Below are 18161 nucleotides of genomic sequence, written 5' to 3'. Positions count from 1 at the left end.
ATCCTCAGGTCTATTTCAAACTAATGTCTGGCTGCTCTCAAGTCTCTTTCAAATTGGGTCCGTTGCTTAGAGAAACGGTGGGTTCGGGCAGGTTTGGAGCCAATTTGAGTCCACTTGTGCAGACCTCTACCTGCAACTAAAATTAGATCGATGGCCCCTTGTTTGTGTTGAAACTGTTTTAAAAGCTGCTGGCATGGACACACTTTACTGAGTAACATTAAAACAAACACACACTGACCATTTCATCTATTTGACTGATACAGTTTCTCAAATATAAATATGATTATTTGATTTTCGAGAGTACAGCGGTGCGCATCTCCTTTCTTGGTCATGACAAATTCTGGGCTCGTCCGTTCCGGTTAATGTAATAAAATAATTCACTCTGGAGCATAGTGCTTATTTCAATGTGTGGCTGTCTGGTTTCATTTTTCCCCTGCAGGCAGGCAAGAAAGACAAACTTGTGAATGGAATTGCTTCATACTGTAGATGACGTTTGGTTGACAGGAAGTGTTACTATCTTAAGGTTAAGTAGTTGTTGAGTGTGAAAGTACAGGCTTTGATTGGTCTTTAAGCATTTTAGTGGGACTACAATATTGTTTTAAGCAGTCTTATATTTGTATAATACACACACAGACACAGACACACACAATCAGGTTAGTTCTCATGTTAGTTCCCATGACTTGGCACACATTTCCAGACTAACTTCAGAGAAATAACATCTCAGTTTGAATCTGTTATCCATTCATATAAACACCTTCTGAAGCCAGTGGTTAACTGGGCGTTAGTTTACTGGACTCTCCCTAGATTAGTTTGATCCTATCAGACTAAAGCTCTTTGCAAAAGATAGAAAACACAATGAAAATTGGCTTGAATTTCCTATAAATCTCTCCAGCATCTATGTTTGCCAAACACCGGACTCAGACTGTGTGCGTTGATTGGACTGGAGTACTGTTCCGATAAACTGAGGCTACAATACATGGAAAGAAAACTCTGTGGCTTTTCCTGGTGAAACAAAAATGAATACTTTAATAGTGAATGTGCCCGGAGGCCGTACACAGAGCTGGGTTTTAACAAACGAAACCACTTCTGGCTGTCATCTGCGAAGCCGCTGTTCTGGCAAGAGGGAAGAGTTTTTTTTGTTTGTTTACGAGATGAATAAAAAGAAACAAACAGTGTTCCTCGAGGTCCAACTAATCCTGGCTTTACATAAATTAAAAAGCGAGGAAATGTGCGGACAAGTGAGAAGAGTGCAAACATGCTCTGACTAGCAAGTCAACAGAAATTGTGAGGGGGGGACAAAAAGAGGGCTGCCTGCAGAAGTCAATGACAGAGCAATTCATCAGTTTTTCGTGGAATGACGTAGAAAACAAGGTTTGCACATACATGTATTTTGTCTAAAAATAGTCTTTGATTAAATATGAGCTCCCCAAATGTACAGACAGTTATAAAGTTCTTCGCCGGATTCGACTCAAGAGTCACTCTGTACTCCAACTTGTGGTGTCACAGGCATCATTCGCTCCAGCAAGGACAAGAGCTCATCAGTCTGTCCCGTCCCAAACTCTATCAGTTTGTTCCTGTCGGCGTGACTGACAGCTACACTACCACTCCTGACATATTGAAAGCTTCCCCCTGAACTAACCAAACTAAAAAGGAGATACTGTATATGTACATATTTTCAAACAAGAGCGGTTTGCTAGCTTGTGATTTGATTTCACGTTGCGTCCTCCTGACATCTCTATCATGAAGACGAGGGCTCACGCAGACTGACATTTTGGAAGTTCGGTCTGTTGAGACAGAAGGAAAAAAAAAAGCTCCCTGATTGTGTTACAGAGCTCCTGTTTGAAATTCAGCAACTGTGAGCTTAGAGGAGATTTCAAAGAATGTGTAAGCGAGGCTGTGTGATATATGGATAACAGGTCTGAGCATGTAATCGAGAAGAGAGGCAAAAAGAGAAAAGGAAGAAACAAGAGCAACAGATTTGAAGGGATAAGAGTATATGCACAGATAGGCACATAGATTACTGATTAGATTCAAAACATTTGTCTCTCGAGTTGAGATACTTATATTTTTAAAGCAACTACAAGGACTTTTTAACTGGATATGAAACTTTCTCAATATAATACAGATGCCTCTACACGATCTGCAGAAGCAAACAAGACCATTAGCGAGAAGACTGGCTATTTCTATTAAGTTATTCTAGTGCAAAGGCTTTATAAGACGAGGGGAGGATGTTTCTCTTTGTTTGATGAAGCTAAAAGTAAAGCTAGACTTGTGTTTGGCTTCTCGACGAGAGAAAAAAGAGCAAGCATGAGCAAGTGGGCAAGAGAGCGAGAGAGAAAGAGGAGCAGTGAGCTGGAGCCTGAATGAAGAGAGGGAGCTGCAGTAGTGAGAACAAAGCAGAGAATAAGAGAAATAAAACGTTATTTTCTGATTGTTTCTGATCACCCATACTTCCAAATCACTAGGGCTGGGCGATATATAGATACAATCAAATATCATTATATTTTTGACCAAAACGCTCAATATCACAACAATATTCTAGGGATATATTTACGCAATGAGATTTTTGATAAATAATCATCAGTAATTTGGATATAATGTGGATAAAAGGAAATGATAGAACAGCTAGAACAGGCTAAAAAGTTCACAAAATTACATCATTTTAAAACCAGGAAAAGACGACACTACTGCTTTTCTCACGATATTACGTTATCCAAATTCTAAGACGATATCTAGTGTCATATCACGATATTGGTATAATATCGATATATTGCTCAGCCCTACAAATAGCCCTCCAGCATTGCCTAATGTGGTGGTGAATGTAGTCTTACACATAACATAGGTGTATGAACGGTACTATTGCCATTGTCACATTACAATTATTAATCTTACATAGTGACTGCTACACGCTCCCCCTCCCTTCTCTCTTTTCCGCTATGTCTCCTGCAAACAGCCGTGTTTAAAAATGCAAAATATTAGTAAAAATAAGTAGCATCTTTGTTTCACTCGCTTCCAAAACAAATGTACGCTTTACGACACTGGGCAGTTATGTTCATGGGAAATGTAGTCTTCATTTCAGGAAAACACTACCGCTTTTGTCCACAGGGGGCGCCAAAACTAACATAAAAAGAAAGTTCCTTGTAGTAACTTTAAGGTTTGCTCAGACTGAATGTAAATATTAATTTTGCTGTATTTACATGAATTTGGTTGCATGTGTTTATCGGCAGAACAGCCAATAATTATGATCATCTTCTGTAGTATTAAAATAAGTATTAAACTCATGTTTGCCTCTCCTCTCTCTTTGCACTCACAGTCCTTCTGATTCAAGGTGAATGTTTGGCTCATGTTTAGATAATATAAGCAGACATAATTGAAGCCGTGATTACAATTAATAAACAGTAAATCATTTAAAAGATAATAAATATTTGTTACTGGATGAATATTAAATTACAAGTTGCATCAAGGCACTGAAATTGTGAGCCATCTTTGATTTAACATGGTTTGTATTGATTTTTACAGAAATCGTCCCTCTTTAATCGGATTAAATTTGTTTTGTTTTTTTGTTGTAATTTATACCCACTTGATATTGATATTTTTCCACCTGAATAATCACTAAGAAAACTGCCTTTTATCTTTAACACACCTACACACACACACACAGCTGGGAATCACTGAGTGGCTGCGTGTACACACCTGCAGAGTGACGATCCCTATCAATGCTTTGTGCCTATAAGAAAAAGTTGCTGAATTTATTCCTTTTAAATTAAAAGTTAAATTGAAAGATGTCCATCACACTGTGTCAGAGGTGGACAGCACTGACTGTTTGTACCTGGTATACTAACAAACTGATATACTGATGTAAGCCTTGTACATATAACTGTGCACGTTTGACAGAGGTTAGTGTGCTACATGTTATTCCTACGGAGTGGTCTGAAGTGAATGGACAGGTAAAGGCTAAACCGTGTTTTAATCTTGACAGTAGGGGTTCTTCAGGAGGAGCAGGTTAGTGGTTAGTGTGTTACACCGCTATTTCATCTCCCAGACAGTCGGGAGTTCCCTGTTTGTTGAGAACATTTAGCAGCCTCAGCGTTTCCTCATCTGTCCCCCAACCAAAGATTTCCATATCCTCGTCCTCCTCCTCCTCCTCCTCATCATCCCCCTCATCATCGCTGTCGTCTGTCGTCTCGTACTCTGAGGCGATGCCTGACTCGCGAAACCTGGCAAAGTCCAAGCAGCTCAGAGATTTGACATCGTTGGTCAAAAACGGTGTCATCGTGCTCTCAGACACCTCTTGACCTTTGCTCTCTGGGCTATTCGCCTTGAGCGGCGAAGGAGGCGAGGGGAGTCGAGGCGGCGGAGGCCCCGGGGGTCCCGGGAGGAAACGGAAACACTCCAGTTTGAGAAGACATTGGTCCCTACCTAGCGGGCTTCCCAGAGTCCCGTTGGAAGATGAGAAGACGTTGCTGGTCCCGTCGCTGGCGCCCAGCTGGGGCAGGTTCAGGTTGGACACCTCAGGTTTAGGCGTGGTGGGGTCACACATCACCGAGGGAACCGTGGAGCGGAAGGTGATCTCCAGCAAACTGTCCTGGGATCCCACTGGAAAAAAAAGAGGTAATGAGGTTTAAAGATGGAAAGAAGTAAAGGAGATAGACAGTGGAAAAAAAGACAAATTGAAAGAAAGGGAGTTCTATTTTGTAACTTTTATTAATTGCCTCCACCTCTACTGCTTCACAACGTCATGGTACCTTGATTTAAATTCCTCTATCCCCCCAGCTGTTGGACTGAGAGGAAGAGTAATGCACGTTATATGTGATATAGGTATCTGTGAATTGTGGGTGAGCAGATTACTGCTCCTTGAGAAATTCTCACCAAATCAATCACTCAGTTAGCAATAAATCAATGCATTTTTGTATTGGGCGAGCAAAAAAGAAAAAAAAAAGAGAAAAAAAAACATATTTCAAAGCATTTCATCATCATCAGGGCTGCTCAGTGAAGCACGTTTTGCTTCCTTCTTTATGGGCACCGGGTGCAGACCTGGAGCTCAAATACTAAGAGAAAGATACATTAAAGGAATACTTCATCTTTTCTGTATCAAATACTCAGTGAAGTAATGTGGCTCTGAAAAGTTTGGAGCTTGATCCTTCATGAAGGACAGCAGCAGCAGCAGCAGCAGCAGCAACAGCAGCAAGCACTCCTCCTGCACCACAGTCAACTTTCTGCTATTGATCGCTTTGTTTCATAGGCTTGAAAAACTCAAAAACCTTCGCAAAGTATATTCATCAATTTATTGGTAAAGTGAAGATTGTTTGGAACATTTGGATCAATAGCGAGGAGTGTTTAAACGGTTCGATAGAGTGAAAGCTAAAAACTTTTCAGAGCCAACAGGAGGTGAGTACGTGATACTCAAGTGAAGAAGAAAGTGAAGTGAAGTATTCTTTAAAAGCTTTTCTACTGATTGTGCAGTGAACTGGACTGATAGCTTCTGCATGGAGTTCAAACTTCTTTTCATCTATAAGGCGGACAATAATGTTTCATGCTGTGAAAAGCTGTGAAAAAGGCTGTGAAATAGGGCTTTCTCATGAGGGACACTTTGACTTGTGATAGCAGGAAAAGGAGAGGTGTAACTGATAATATTAGGGATGGCTTTGCATAAATGTTGGCTGCAGCAGATATTAATGTTATCTGATTGACAATTGACAAATGTCTCTTGAGAAAGGTTTATTGTTGGAAATATTTAAAAAGAAGGTAGCCATTTTTATTTCAGATTCATTTGAGATATACTTTGAATTCAAGTGTTCCCACAGAGAAGTATTCCTGGCCGTGGGCAGATTGAGGTGCATATTAAAATTAAAATGTCCAACATTTCCGAGGCGGCAATCAAACAGTATTTCCTTCCGCTGAATTTCTGAAAATGTCGGCTGATAAGATAAAAGATTGTTTCCCGCAGGGTGACAATTGGAGGGCAGGCCGGACCGCGATAGCGCCGAGAAGATTGCTCGTATGAATAGTGATGAATAAAGCTTAAAAATAAACGAGGCTGTGAGAGAAGAGAGAGGAGCGGAGGACGCAGGAGGGGGTCGTGGACGAAAGAACGGCGACAGAGCGTGTGTGGAGCGTGATAAACAGAAGCAACGGCATAAAGTCACACTGGTACTCAGACGCTGTAATGTAGGGATTTCCATTTAGAGGCCCGTCTAGGTCTGCAGCACGCTCGCTCTGTGTGCTGTCTGTACTGAGCTGAATGTCTCTCAGTGCCTCGTATGGATGTGTGTCTAACTGCCTCTGTCATTTCCATCTTTCTTTCCCCATCTCATCTAATTGTCATTTTTTAAATTGTTTTTTCCCCCTCTTGGCACCCTGTGGGAAACCCCCTTACAGACAAATCAATCAAAGTTCCTTCAAAATTGTTTCCTAAAGAGGTTTTCTCGGGGCTCCTGTGTTTATTGAACGTCTGATATTGGTGCTGCCAGTTAAACTAAACACGTTATACAGGACAGGTTTAATACGTTATGTCTCTCTAACATTGTACAACTCTGTTTATTATTCTTTTTTTTTTTCTTTCCATGCATTTTCATATCACTTTGTTCTATGCTTTTTTCTTTAATCACTTTGATTTGATGCAGAAACATCAGTGGACCTTAAGAGTTGGTCTTATGTAACAAGTACATTGTGTTTTATGGAGTGTGTGATTACACAAACAGGAAAGCCTTTTTTTAGTATCACATACTGTAATTCATTGTTGTTTGTTACATTGTTAGTACAAAAGCTTTTCACTAATTATCCCTTGGGACAAGAAAGAAAGTTTTCTTTTTCATGTGAATCCAGTTTGTTGAATGAACATTTTGAGCAACTTTTTTGTTACTGTAAGCACTAAATGTATCACATGAGAAAGGATCTGATACATGCATCCTATTATTGTTTATGAGGGAGTTTATTTAATTCAGATCTTGGCCACAGTTTCAATAGCTGAAATTACATATTTAGATTGTTTATAGCCTCTTTGAAGATGTATGAGCCCTCTGTGTGCCTCTATTTCTCTGCATTATGCTAAGATTTTCCATATATATTTATATATATGATACAAAATAAATACTGTTATGATAAAGAAAAATACAATTTTAAGCGAAGGATTCAACTTTTGATAGTTTGAATAAATGTTTCTGAAAAACTTGTTTCTTTACTCCCACAATCAGATTGCCACTGAAAAAGTTAATAGAAGAGATGAACAGGTTGAGGAGCTCTGATAGACATCCGCTGATGTTATCACGTCCTAATATCTACTAGTAAAGGATGTTATTCAAAAACTGCCAAAAGCGTCCCATAAATGTGTGAGTGTGTTTAGTATTCATTCATGCACAGCCACTCACTTGAGTTTGGTCCAGACATCCTGGTCTCCAGCTCCTGGATCTGTTTAACCAGCAGGGAGATGTGCTGCAGCAGGTCTTTGTTCTGCAGGAGCAGCTGGTGGACTCGAGCCTGGGCCTCCAGCCGAGCCGTGGCCTCCGCACTCAGCTGGTCCTTCAACAAGTGAACCTACACAGGAAAAAAAGGGAGGAGGGTCAAGAGATAGATGGATAGCCAGAGAAGGAGAGAAACAGATGCTCAGTTTCAGAGACTACTACACTTTAGGTCTGTCTAAATATACTCCCTTATCCATTTAAACACTTTTCCCACATGATAAACATTCAGAAATGTTGTATATAGTGAGCAGGACATTCATATTTCTTATGTGTCATCATTTTGAGCCAACACCAACTAAGCTGTACTTCTGTTGCACATCTTTTTATATTTGTAGAGTTTTGCAGGTCAGGATTTTGAGCAAAAAGTAGTTGAAGTGCTCGTGATGCTACATTATTAATTGAAGTATTGGACACTACATCAGAGTTTCCTTCAGAGTCTTTTACAGGAGATGGACTGCTTCGCCTCAAATGGACTGCCTCCCCTAATTAAAAATCACTACACTCATTTTAGTATAATCGTGTTTTTATTGAGCTGTTTGGTTCATATACAGATAACAATGAATCAGCTCTTGCTCCGTTTAACAATTTAAAAAGCCAACAGATGTGTTTCTCAAGTATCCGACTGACCTTCCCTTTCAGAAGTGAACCGATCAGAAGGAACAGTCATAACAAAATAAACCGAGAGGAAAATAACGAGGAAAATGCAAGAGTCTGTCAAACTGCATTTTCACTCATCCATATTCTTTCATATTTGCAGGATATTGCACTACAAAGGTGCAAAATGTAGATTGTGTTATAACCTCAAGCTCCAAATGTAAATAATGAGGGTTTGTTTCAGTGTTAGACAGTCAGACAGTGTTTGTTAAATGTAAGGTGTTACAGGAATTCACCCAGACACTTTTTTAATGGATGGAGCAGCTACTTTTTATATATGTTATGTGAGTTTTTATTCTTTTTTTATGGTAAGAAATAGTTTCTGAGTCGAAGTGGAAAGTTGCTGCTGAGATCTGGCATCTACAGTATCACAAATGAGAGAAACATCTGCAGATTTCTTATGGTTATAAAATTAAACATGAATTTTTTTAGGAGGAAAAGGGGGTAAAAGTGCAATTGGACCCAAAGTCATATGTTTTAATGAGTGAGAGCTAGTGTTTAGACCTTCACGCAAGTAATTAAATCGATCACGAGATGAGACGCTTCGGGATGTGGCTGACTCAGCTCCACAGATGGCAGTGACTGATCAATCGTACTGTATTCTTACTGTGCGGTAATTCATCAAAAAAGGACAAAGACCGAAAAAAACGAGTGTTTTTCCAGTCGGAGACAAAACAGATCAATCAAAGACGATCCGGTGGAGATGTGTGAGGAAAAACTCATCACACAAACACAGAGCTGGAGATAATGTGAGGGGGATTACACAGACTGCTAATATCTTTATTGCACATGGTTGAATAGTGACTGTGAGTGTAATCATTATTAATCTTTCCTCTGTTTGATCACTCTGAATCTCACCATGTGACATTTAACTGAGAAGACTTGAGCCTGATTACATACTGAAGTACTGTTGATCTAACTGGAGGGTTCATAAAATGTGTATGTTCAAATATATCTCGGTATTTGGGAGTGTGAGTAGATTATTATTTAACTGTTGACTGTTTCAAGGTTCAAGGTTTCTTTATTATCCGTGAGCGGCAATTTGGTTTACAGCCAGCAGTCGTTCATAAACAACAAACACAACAAATGAATCAATACAACATTCAATTAAATACTAATTTAAGTTTTAAAAGTGATTTAAAAGGCTGATAGCAGCAGGAATGAATGACTTCCTGGACCTATTCGTTCCGCATCGTCCTTCAGTGGATGGCTCGGCTCGGCAAAGATAGATCAGGCTTTTTTTTTTTTTGTTTAAAAGAAAGTGACCCGTGCCAGCAGATAAAAGAGTAAACGTAAAAAACGGATTCAATAAAACAGGAATAAAACATTTTCATAAAGGTGGTGTTGTCATTAAAACTGCAAAGTTTGCGGTAATTTGCGAGAATTTACATACAGCATCGACTTGAGATTCAAAGTTTAAAAAAGGCCAAGATTAAAATGGTTTGTCCCAGAAGAGGCGAGACTGCCACAGTACCTTAGATGAGAACAAAACCAGATAAAGGATGTTTGATGGCAGAAGCAGCCTTGAGTTCCAAGGTATAAAAGATGTGAACAGTTTTTTTTTTAAGTGTGCATAATAGGAACTAATTTTATTTTGTGTGCCAACTTCTGAGCATTACTATGAAGTTTAGAGACTCATTTTGTGTGCATGAAATAAAGTTAGTTATAAAGTTTGAACTGACAAACTGACTGTATGAAATTCATTTACTGAATAAGTACAGTACAGTGTTGTACAGTAAACTGTTTAAAAATGTTGTTTATACTGTGATTTGGATAATACTGTTCATATTCTGACTCATAATTGGTTTCGACAACATAAATTCCCCATCAGTCAATAATAAATGTTTGATTAATCCTTAATGAAGCTGCCAGAGAATGAAATCTAGAGTGTAATCTATTTATTTATGGGGGGAAAAAAGACATTCACACTATTTTATGGTCCAAGAGAACATTTTAGAGAAGAATACAACAACATGTTTGTGTTTTTATAGCTTTCAAGTAATTTATTAATAATCTGAATAATTGATTTGAGAGATATTTAGTTTGGCTTGTGGGTTAGATGCTACACTGAGACCATTTATTGTTTCATGTGTGAGATCATTAAGTGATTTCTGGAAAATATAGACATAAACCTCTGTGTGTGCTATCATCTACTTTTGTTGTTGTTGTTGTCGTTGTTGTTGTTTACTGCATGAAACATATTTTGGGGTTTTGCTTGTAGCTGCAACACCCAGTGATCAACACCAGTCAGGGACATTTATTGTATATTAACTCTTTCTCTCGCTTCCTATGTGTCTGTGAGATGTCTAATAAAAATAAGAAAAACATATTTAAAAAAAGAAAAAAAGAAACACATATGTTGACTCAATATTTAAACATTTGGTCTCTCTGTACAATATGTATACTCACAAATATGCAAACCCTCCAGTCTGGAGAAAACACATGTAATATTCTTCTATTATATTTATACTGAAGGACCAGCAGAGCTCTATTGGCAGATCCTCATGTAAACTTTATGCCGCAGTCTGCTGTGGTCTGCAAGATTAAAGCAGAGACTCCATTTCAATTTAAGATTGAAAGGCTCAAACTTCAATTATACTTTGAATCATTTATAGAAGAGAGGAGGGAGGAGACAGGAGGCACACCGTTCACTCAGCGCACTTTGTAGCAGCAGCGACGCCCCGTTTTTACTTCAAGGTACTCTCAAAATCAAATATTAGCAGCCCCCCCTCCTGCTCTTTTCAGCCTTCTCCTGTCCTTAGTGTGTTATTGCTTTTAACTATTTAAAAAAAAGGAGAAATTCTCAAGGTTTCAAATCACATTAACGGTTCAGAAGAAGTGCGGGTGTGTTCACAGAATCACTCACTAATGATTTTCTGACAGGAGCGGTGGCGTGGCTCTCGATAGTTTGAAGAAGCTTAACCCTGGAGTTCAATCATGGTTAAGCTGGACTTTAAATGTCAGCTGTATGTGAAGAGGTTCTGATTTAAAGAGCGTAACTATACTTTCACTCAATGACACTGAACACTGCACACAGTCTTTTTCTGACGGCCTCTTCTCAGTAAACCATGTTATATCCTGTTCTTTAAGTGCAGCGCTTATAAACAGCTTTATTAATGCCAGAGTACATCTAAACAGGAGCTTATAACATTTCCAGGAAAGCAGTCGGTGTTGATGTTACGACACGGGTGGCGGCGTATTTTCAGAGCTGCTGTGAATTACATCACCTCATGTGGAGGTACAAGTCACTGGAACTGGTAATGACTCTCTGGATTCTCATTTCAGCTCAATGTGGTAACACAGAACCTGTTACCGTGGTAGCGGGGAGGCTCTTGGCTTTTTGGCTGTTGACGTCAATAGTGACACACAACAAAGAGAGGGAAAAAAAGAGAGAGGAAAGACTACCAAACAAGCTGTAAAGGTAGCGGGACAATATGCCAAGCACACTGAAAACACTCCAGGAAGTCCATTTTTTATATTTGCTGTGGAGTTTAAATAGAAAGGGGTCAGATGAGGTAAATTATGTTGTAGTTTTTTATTATATTTTAGTTATATTCTAGACAAAAGTGAAATAATATCCTCATATTGGCACACCGTTTTACACTTACTTAGGATACATTTTATTTTTTAATATCAATCAGAAAATGTTTTTTTTAAAATGGCCATGATAATTTCCCAGAGCCTTGAAGCTTGTTTTGTCCGAGTAACAGCAAAAAGCAGAGAGATATGCAATTTACAACTGCATAAAAAAGTGAAAAGCAGCAAATCCACACATTTTAACAATTGGAAAAGAGTCTCCTTTTTTATACTTGTCAAATGATTATCAAATAAAATGATTGTTTTGGCTGTGCAGTGGACTAAAATTGCTCTATACACCTTTAAATCTGCATCTCTTTATGCTTTTGGATAAGAATGAAAGATTCTCTTCATGTGTTTTCAAATTAAAATCAACTGTTCAACAACTCATCCATGATCCACAGTCTCTCTTTTCTAATCTCAGCTTCTCCTTTTCGGCCTTTTCTATGATTAAACCTCATCATTCCCTCCATACTCATAATAAGCCAACAGGGCAGAGAGACACAAGATGGAGTCAAAATTGAATCACAGGCTCCATCCACTAGACCTCAATACCGCCTCCTCCTCCTCCTCCTCCATCCACTTGCCAGACAGAAAAACACGAGTCGAGGAATACAGTAATTTACTTCCATTATCCCTTCACTTAGCAACAAACAGAGGTGTTTCCACAGTGTGTTTGGGGCCAGGCTGCCTACTCAGACCTCATTTGTAAAGACTGACACCCTGATGATGACTTTTGGTTGTGTAATTTACAGCTGACAGGACCAGGACCCCCCTCCCCCGGTCTTTAGCTATGAAAAGATTGGAGCTTGACTCAGACGTCGACATATGCTGCCCTGCTGACAACTGTAACAGTGCATCAGCCACTCCTGCATGCTTTATACTGAGGCCTTGGGAGCAAGTGCCACATTTGTCCTGAAGACGTCCATGCCATATGTCTCACTGAGCTGCACTGACTCTGAATAGTTCTGTGCAGAGGCAGTGAAGAAGGAAATACATGCAGAATAAGATTAATGGTTTTTTTTAATAAAAAGTAAGACCTTGGCTTTATTGTGTTCTTGATTCAGCCACAAAAAGGTTAAATTTGGTTTTATTCAGCCAATGACCAGTACCGGTTTCTGTGGAAACGGAGCTCGGCCCTGCAGATAAAATATAAAAAACGAAATGAAAAATTGATAAGATGAGAAATGATAATGCTTAAATTATTACAGCGAGATCTCACTGGCTATTTCCATTCGCCCACTAGTATGTATGTTTCTGTCTGCGCTGACATGAACTCATTTTCTTTCTACTGTCACACCTGAACTGAAATATTACTGAAAACACAAATAAACACAGAGTCATTTGTGCTTTTTGTTATTATGAATCACCGGTTTGTGGGAAGCCCTTACCTGAAATGATTATAATTCAACATTTTGATCCATAATTATACCACTGTCACTGTCACTGTCTTTTAGGTCAGTGCAGATTATCCTGGCTAATTATAATTTCCCTTTGCAAGGTTGTATTTACATGAAAAAAGCATATTTCCTTATCCAGCTCAACTGACAAAAAATTGGACCTGTGTTTGCAGAATAACAAGGAAACTAAAGATATTATATCATAATGACACATTACATAAGATAATGATGGTACCACAGTCCAGGAGTCTGTGATATTTGATCATTTATAGGACAACTATCTATTGTGCATCACACTATTTATAACTGAGCAGGGTGTGGGATACAATCTAACTACTATTAACTAACTTTAAAGTATATTTATTTACTGTATTATGAAATATTTCAGTCTTGCAAAATGTATGCATAACAGTTTTAGCCATTAACTTCCATAGAAAGCTGAAAACAGGACCCTTCCAGTCTGATAAAAGAATACTATTAGTCTGAAATAATGCGTTGCAGTACTTTGATTTTTAACAGTGTATTGAACATATTACGGATTGCAACACATTACAATCCATTATATATTAATGACAGTATTATTTCTCCCACTGCTAGATTGCTGTGATGGTTAATTTTGATGTAAAAATGTCGCTCAATGCCCTGAAGACCCTCTTTGATGCTGCTTTATTACAAATTACATTTGTCACGTTGTCTAGTTCATTCTCTCCTTTGGGGTGTACATCAGTGCCGACACACTGGTATGAAAATGAACATAATTTCTTTCCTCTGCATCACAGATTTTTAGACCTAATAACTAGAGCTGCGATTTATGTAGTTACAATGTAATCTGGTAGATGCAAATACATGATGGATAGAAAATTGGATTTATAATGGTAATAATATGCATGCTAACAAAAAATGGGTCCTAATGAGAGGTCTCAGCTGAAATAAATGAAAAGATAAACACATCTAATGACGTCTAATCAAACACATCTAATCAAAATGTGTCAGATAACAGTATAAATGCAGGCAAAGGAAGAAAGACCAGCCTATAGACTGTCCACTTTCAGGCCACAAGCCACCAGTTTAGCAACTCTGATATTGCTTTTCAAAATGTGAAAGTGTAAGAAAAACCTAACAACCTCTTGCTAAAAGTGGAACCGAGACAATGAGCCAATTAAAAAGGTGCAGCACTTGTGTTTCACTGTGGTGGTCCCCTGGTAGAAAACCTGCTGTTTCCTCCCCTCTTATCAGAGCGTCACCAAATTGAAGGAGCTTCAAGCGACTGAAATGACTCCTTAAAGCTGTAATTAGGCTGCAACATCTCTCTGTCTTTTTTCTGTATTGCTTTCTTTCTTCAAATCTCTTCCCCAGAGCAGAGTGGCGCCCAAGGACAATTTTCATTTTTGCAACTAACTAGTCCTCCTCTCACAACAGTTTGACATTTCGCTACCCGCTTTCCTTCCATCTTTCGGCTCTTTTACAATGCAAATCCAATATCTTTTTATTATCTTTCCTTGGAGACAAGCGTTGTACACAATGAATGATGGTGGTCTTAACGGCGTGCACTCCAAAGCTCGTCTGCTACAGTGTCAGTTTGTGCAGGTCGGGGCGTCGTTTTTGTCTCTATTTCAATTTGGCACACAAATCAGCACTTGGCACTCACGTCGACCTGAACTGACAGCTCTGTGCAGCAAGTAAATGAAACAGAATCACCCAAAAGCATCATAAATGATACAGACTAATAAAAAAAACATGTTTAACACAGTTTGTAGTGGCTCAAAGTAGTATTTAGTACTTTATTCGGTACTTTTAAGCCATAAAAAAGATGAAATTAAAGTTTTTAACTGCGTCTCCACCACTCGCTGCTGTTTAATTATCAGCTGATCAGTTTAACCGGTCTGTCCGTCCTTGTGGCTTCATAACAATCGGCCTACCGGTATGGCCAAATGAAGCGATGCCAATCTTGACAAGGTGCTCACTAGACATGTTTATAATCTTTATTTTTACAACGCTTAAAAGGAGAAAGTAAAAAAGCAAAGGCTACTTCTACTTCTTCCGCGTAATGACATCAGAAAGTTCGCACAAGCTGCTTTTAAAGGTTGATCCAGGTTTTCTTTTTTTGTGTGTGTGATGTCGATTCGCATATTTCAGTTGTGATTTTGGCACTAACATGCACGGATGTATGTTAGGAGTTTCTATTTTAAGTCCAGATTAAGAACAAGAAGTGAAATCCTACTACTGTTTGTTTACGTAGCTTCCTGCCCTAGACGACATCTTCACCTCCCGCTGCCTGCAGAAGACTCACAACATCTTAAAAGATTCATTCCACCCAAACAAACCCAAGAACACATCACAACTCAATGTGCAATAATTTATTTAATTATTTATTATTACATGCAATAATATCTATGAGCTCTTTTTGATTTATTTATCCCATTTTAATTGCCAACGCTGGCAATGAATGAGAGTATGGTATGTTTTGCTGTGCTGATGGAATGGATGCATTTATTTTTTTTATTTTTTTGATATTTAAGCCCGAACCTCGAGTGCACCTGAATTTCATTGCATGTTTTGTACAATGGCACTAAAGAATCTAATCTAATCTAATCTTCCTCATCCAGTGGACGTCTCCTGAGGGGCAGCTTCCTGAAGCTCGCCAATCAGAACAGAGGCTTTAAAGAGACAGGAGCTAAAACGGCTTGTTTCAGACAGAGGCTGAACTGAGGGGGCTGCATAAAGAGCCAGTATAAGATACATAAGGAGCTTTTTGAAATGTAAATCATGCAAATATATTCCAGTAGAGCACCAGAATAAGAATATAGACTTGGAAATGTGCATGACGCATCTCCTTTAAGACCATTTCTTTAAAGCTCTATATACCAGCTCTATATATGGTAAGGCTTCGCTCTAAAAATCTGGATTTATATTTTCAGTTTGCTTGTGACTAAGAGGGAACTATGTGGTTAAAATGAGCCAGCAGGACTCACCAGACAATGCAAAAAGTGCCACTTACAGAAAATCAAAATCCAGCAAGAAGATCACACACTGATGACCTGTTATTACTGGAGAGTACGCTCCAAAACCACTTCAGCAAAGAAGCATTCGGCAGCACCAAATATCAAAAAACACCAAGATGTTAGGGATTACTCTGCAATCTTGCAAAAAATGTAGAATTTGTTGATTAAGCTGTTTAAATGATACCATTTCCTTTTCAGAAAAAAAGATTGAAAAACAGTGACTCTCCCACTGGTAGTGTAAGGGGATTAGGGCTGCTGGTTGTTGGCTGTGACTCCACAGGGTTGGTTACTGAGGATGTAATCTTCACACAGGATTACCATCATTGCATTGCCTGCCCACGCCACTTTCCCTTTGATGTGGAAGCATTTGAAACCCCTCCAATAGTGGTTCGTCTCTGTTTTCATCTCATTTTCGGAGTAAAAGAAAGACTATAAAGTGGGGAAGTGATCATTTTGCTGGTGCAATGATAAGGAAACCATTAGAAATGTACTTACACTTGTAACGTGGGTGACATGGCAAGTGAGAGTGTGCTTGATGAAATGAGAGAGGGAAGGAGAGAGAGAGGGAGAGTCACAAAAGCCTGAGCAAAACGGAGAGTGAGGGGGGAAAAAAAGATGGAGAAGGAAATGGACAAACTGATGAATGAAAAGAGAAAAAGGCACAGGAAAGGGAAGGTGGTGTAACAAGAGAAAGAAAGGAAGGTTGAAGAGAGGATATGGAGGAACTGCGAAGGGGGGAAAAAAACTCAAAACAGGATGAAATAAAGCTGGCAGGAAGGAAACGAAGGAAGTACGGGCTAAACAAAAGTAGGAAATGCGAGGAGGGAAAGCAGGAAAACCCGACTGAGGAGCGAGAGAGAGAGAGAGAGAGAGAGAGAGAGAGAGAGAGAGAGAGAGAGAGAGAGAGAGAGAGAGAGAGAGAGAGAGAGAGAGAGGTCAAATTGTTATATTATAAAGCGGTAACGGAGCGGCATCTGCAGAGTGAGCTCCGTCTTAAAAAAACTAGATAGTCGATTTGCTCCCTCACTTCCCTGCCTTCATTGAACATCTCCACTTCCCACTCATCCCTAAGTGAGCTGTGATTAGCGCTGGCCAGCTTGCTTAATTTCCCTCCATTTACTGTGACCTCTGCTCAGGCTCTGTGTGTGTGTGTGTGTGTGTGTGTGTGTGTGTGTGTGTGTGTGTCAGGGTTTAACATAAAGGATATTTTCACGGTTGCCTGGTTGGACTAAAGGGTCGCAAACTTATTCATGAGCTGAGGGAGCGACAGTGAAAATAATCCTTACTTCACGCTTTTGAGTCATTCCTCCTCTCTATAATGTGTCGTGGTGACAAATATGCTCCATATTACTTGTGTCATCGCTTTGCAAAACAGCTGCTGGGATCATCAAACAAGGAAAATAGGTTGTAACTGATGATTATTTTCATTGCAGATTAATCTGTCAAATATTTTTATTGATGGTTCGTGCAAGTTGCAAAAAACCTATTTTCTCAAAGATAAATGGGTCGGTGATGTTCTTTTGTGTCCATGTGGTTTAGTCAAATTTAAGAGGGAAAATAAACGTATGAATAACTTGCACAAATTCTTTTTTTTGTGGACCCAGCATCAAATTTCTGATTTTAATCCATTTTGAGAGAATATATTAGAGGATTATGGCAAAAATGTCTAAGTGGTGTAACCATAAAAACTTTGTACCAAATAATTCAACTTGCTTAAAAACAGTAAATTCTCAATAAATTCTCAATAAAACACCATATCAACTAGTTTGGCATGATCTTACATTATAACTTTTATATTAAATAAAGGTAATGGAATACAATTGTTCTAAATGTTACATTTAATCTGGGGAAGCATGGAGATCAGAAAACATTTACATGTTTTAAATGAAGTAATTATTAGTATAAGTCCACTTAAATACACTGTAGGTGGATCAAATATGTAATATTTATCATTCTTTTGTGGTTACACCATTTGACATTTTCAGGAGCATTCAGTCTTACTTTTGGTTAAAAGAAATGGTGCAAATGTCTTTTAAAATGACACTGCATGCATAGATACCAATAGAGTT

General features: G+C 38.8%; 1 protein-coding gene across 2 annotated transcripts in view; it reads right to left on the bottom strand.

Annotated features, from left to right (window-relative positions):
- Positions 1-18161, bottom strand: part of LOC133984931 (carboxyl-terminal PDZ ligand of neuronal nitric oxide synthase protein-like) — a 199235-nt gene that overhangs the window by 29594 nt on the left and 151480 nt on the right. For both annotated transcript variants that reach the window (XM_062424447.1, XM_062424448.1), the window contains 2 exons: positions 7368-7533; positions 4420-4596 (listed from right to left, as the gene is read on the bottom strand). In XM_062424447.1, coding sequence (XP_062280431.1) covers positions 4420-4596; positions 7368-7533 — 343 coding nt within the window. The remainder of the gene's footprint in view (positions 1-4419; positions 4597-7367; positions 7534-18161) is intronic.

The sequence above is a fragment of the Scomber scombrus genome, chromosome 8 (genome assembly GCF_963691925.1).
Source record: "Scomber scombrus chromosome 8, fScoSco1.1, whole genome shotgun sequence".
Taxonomy (NCBI): domain Eukaryota; kingdom Metazoa; phylum Chordata; class Actinopteri; order Scombriformes; family Scombridae; genus Scomber; species Scomber scombrus.
This window is presented reverse-complemented; position numbering and strand designations above follow the sequence as displayed.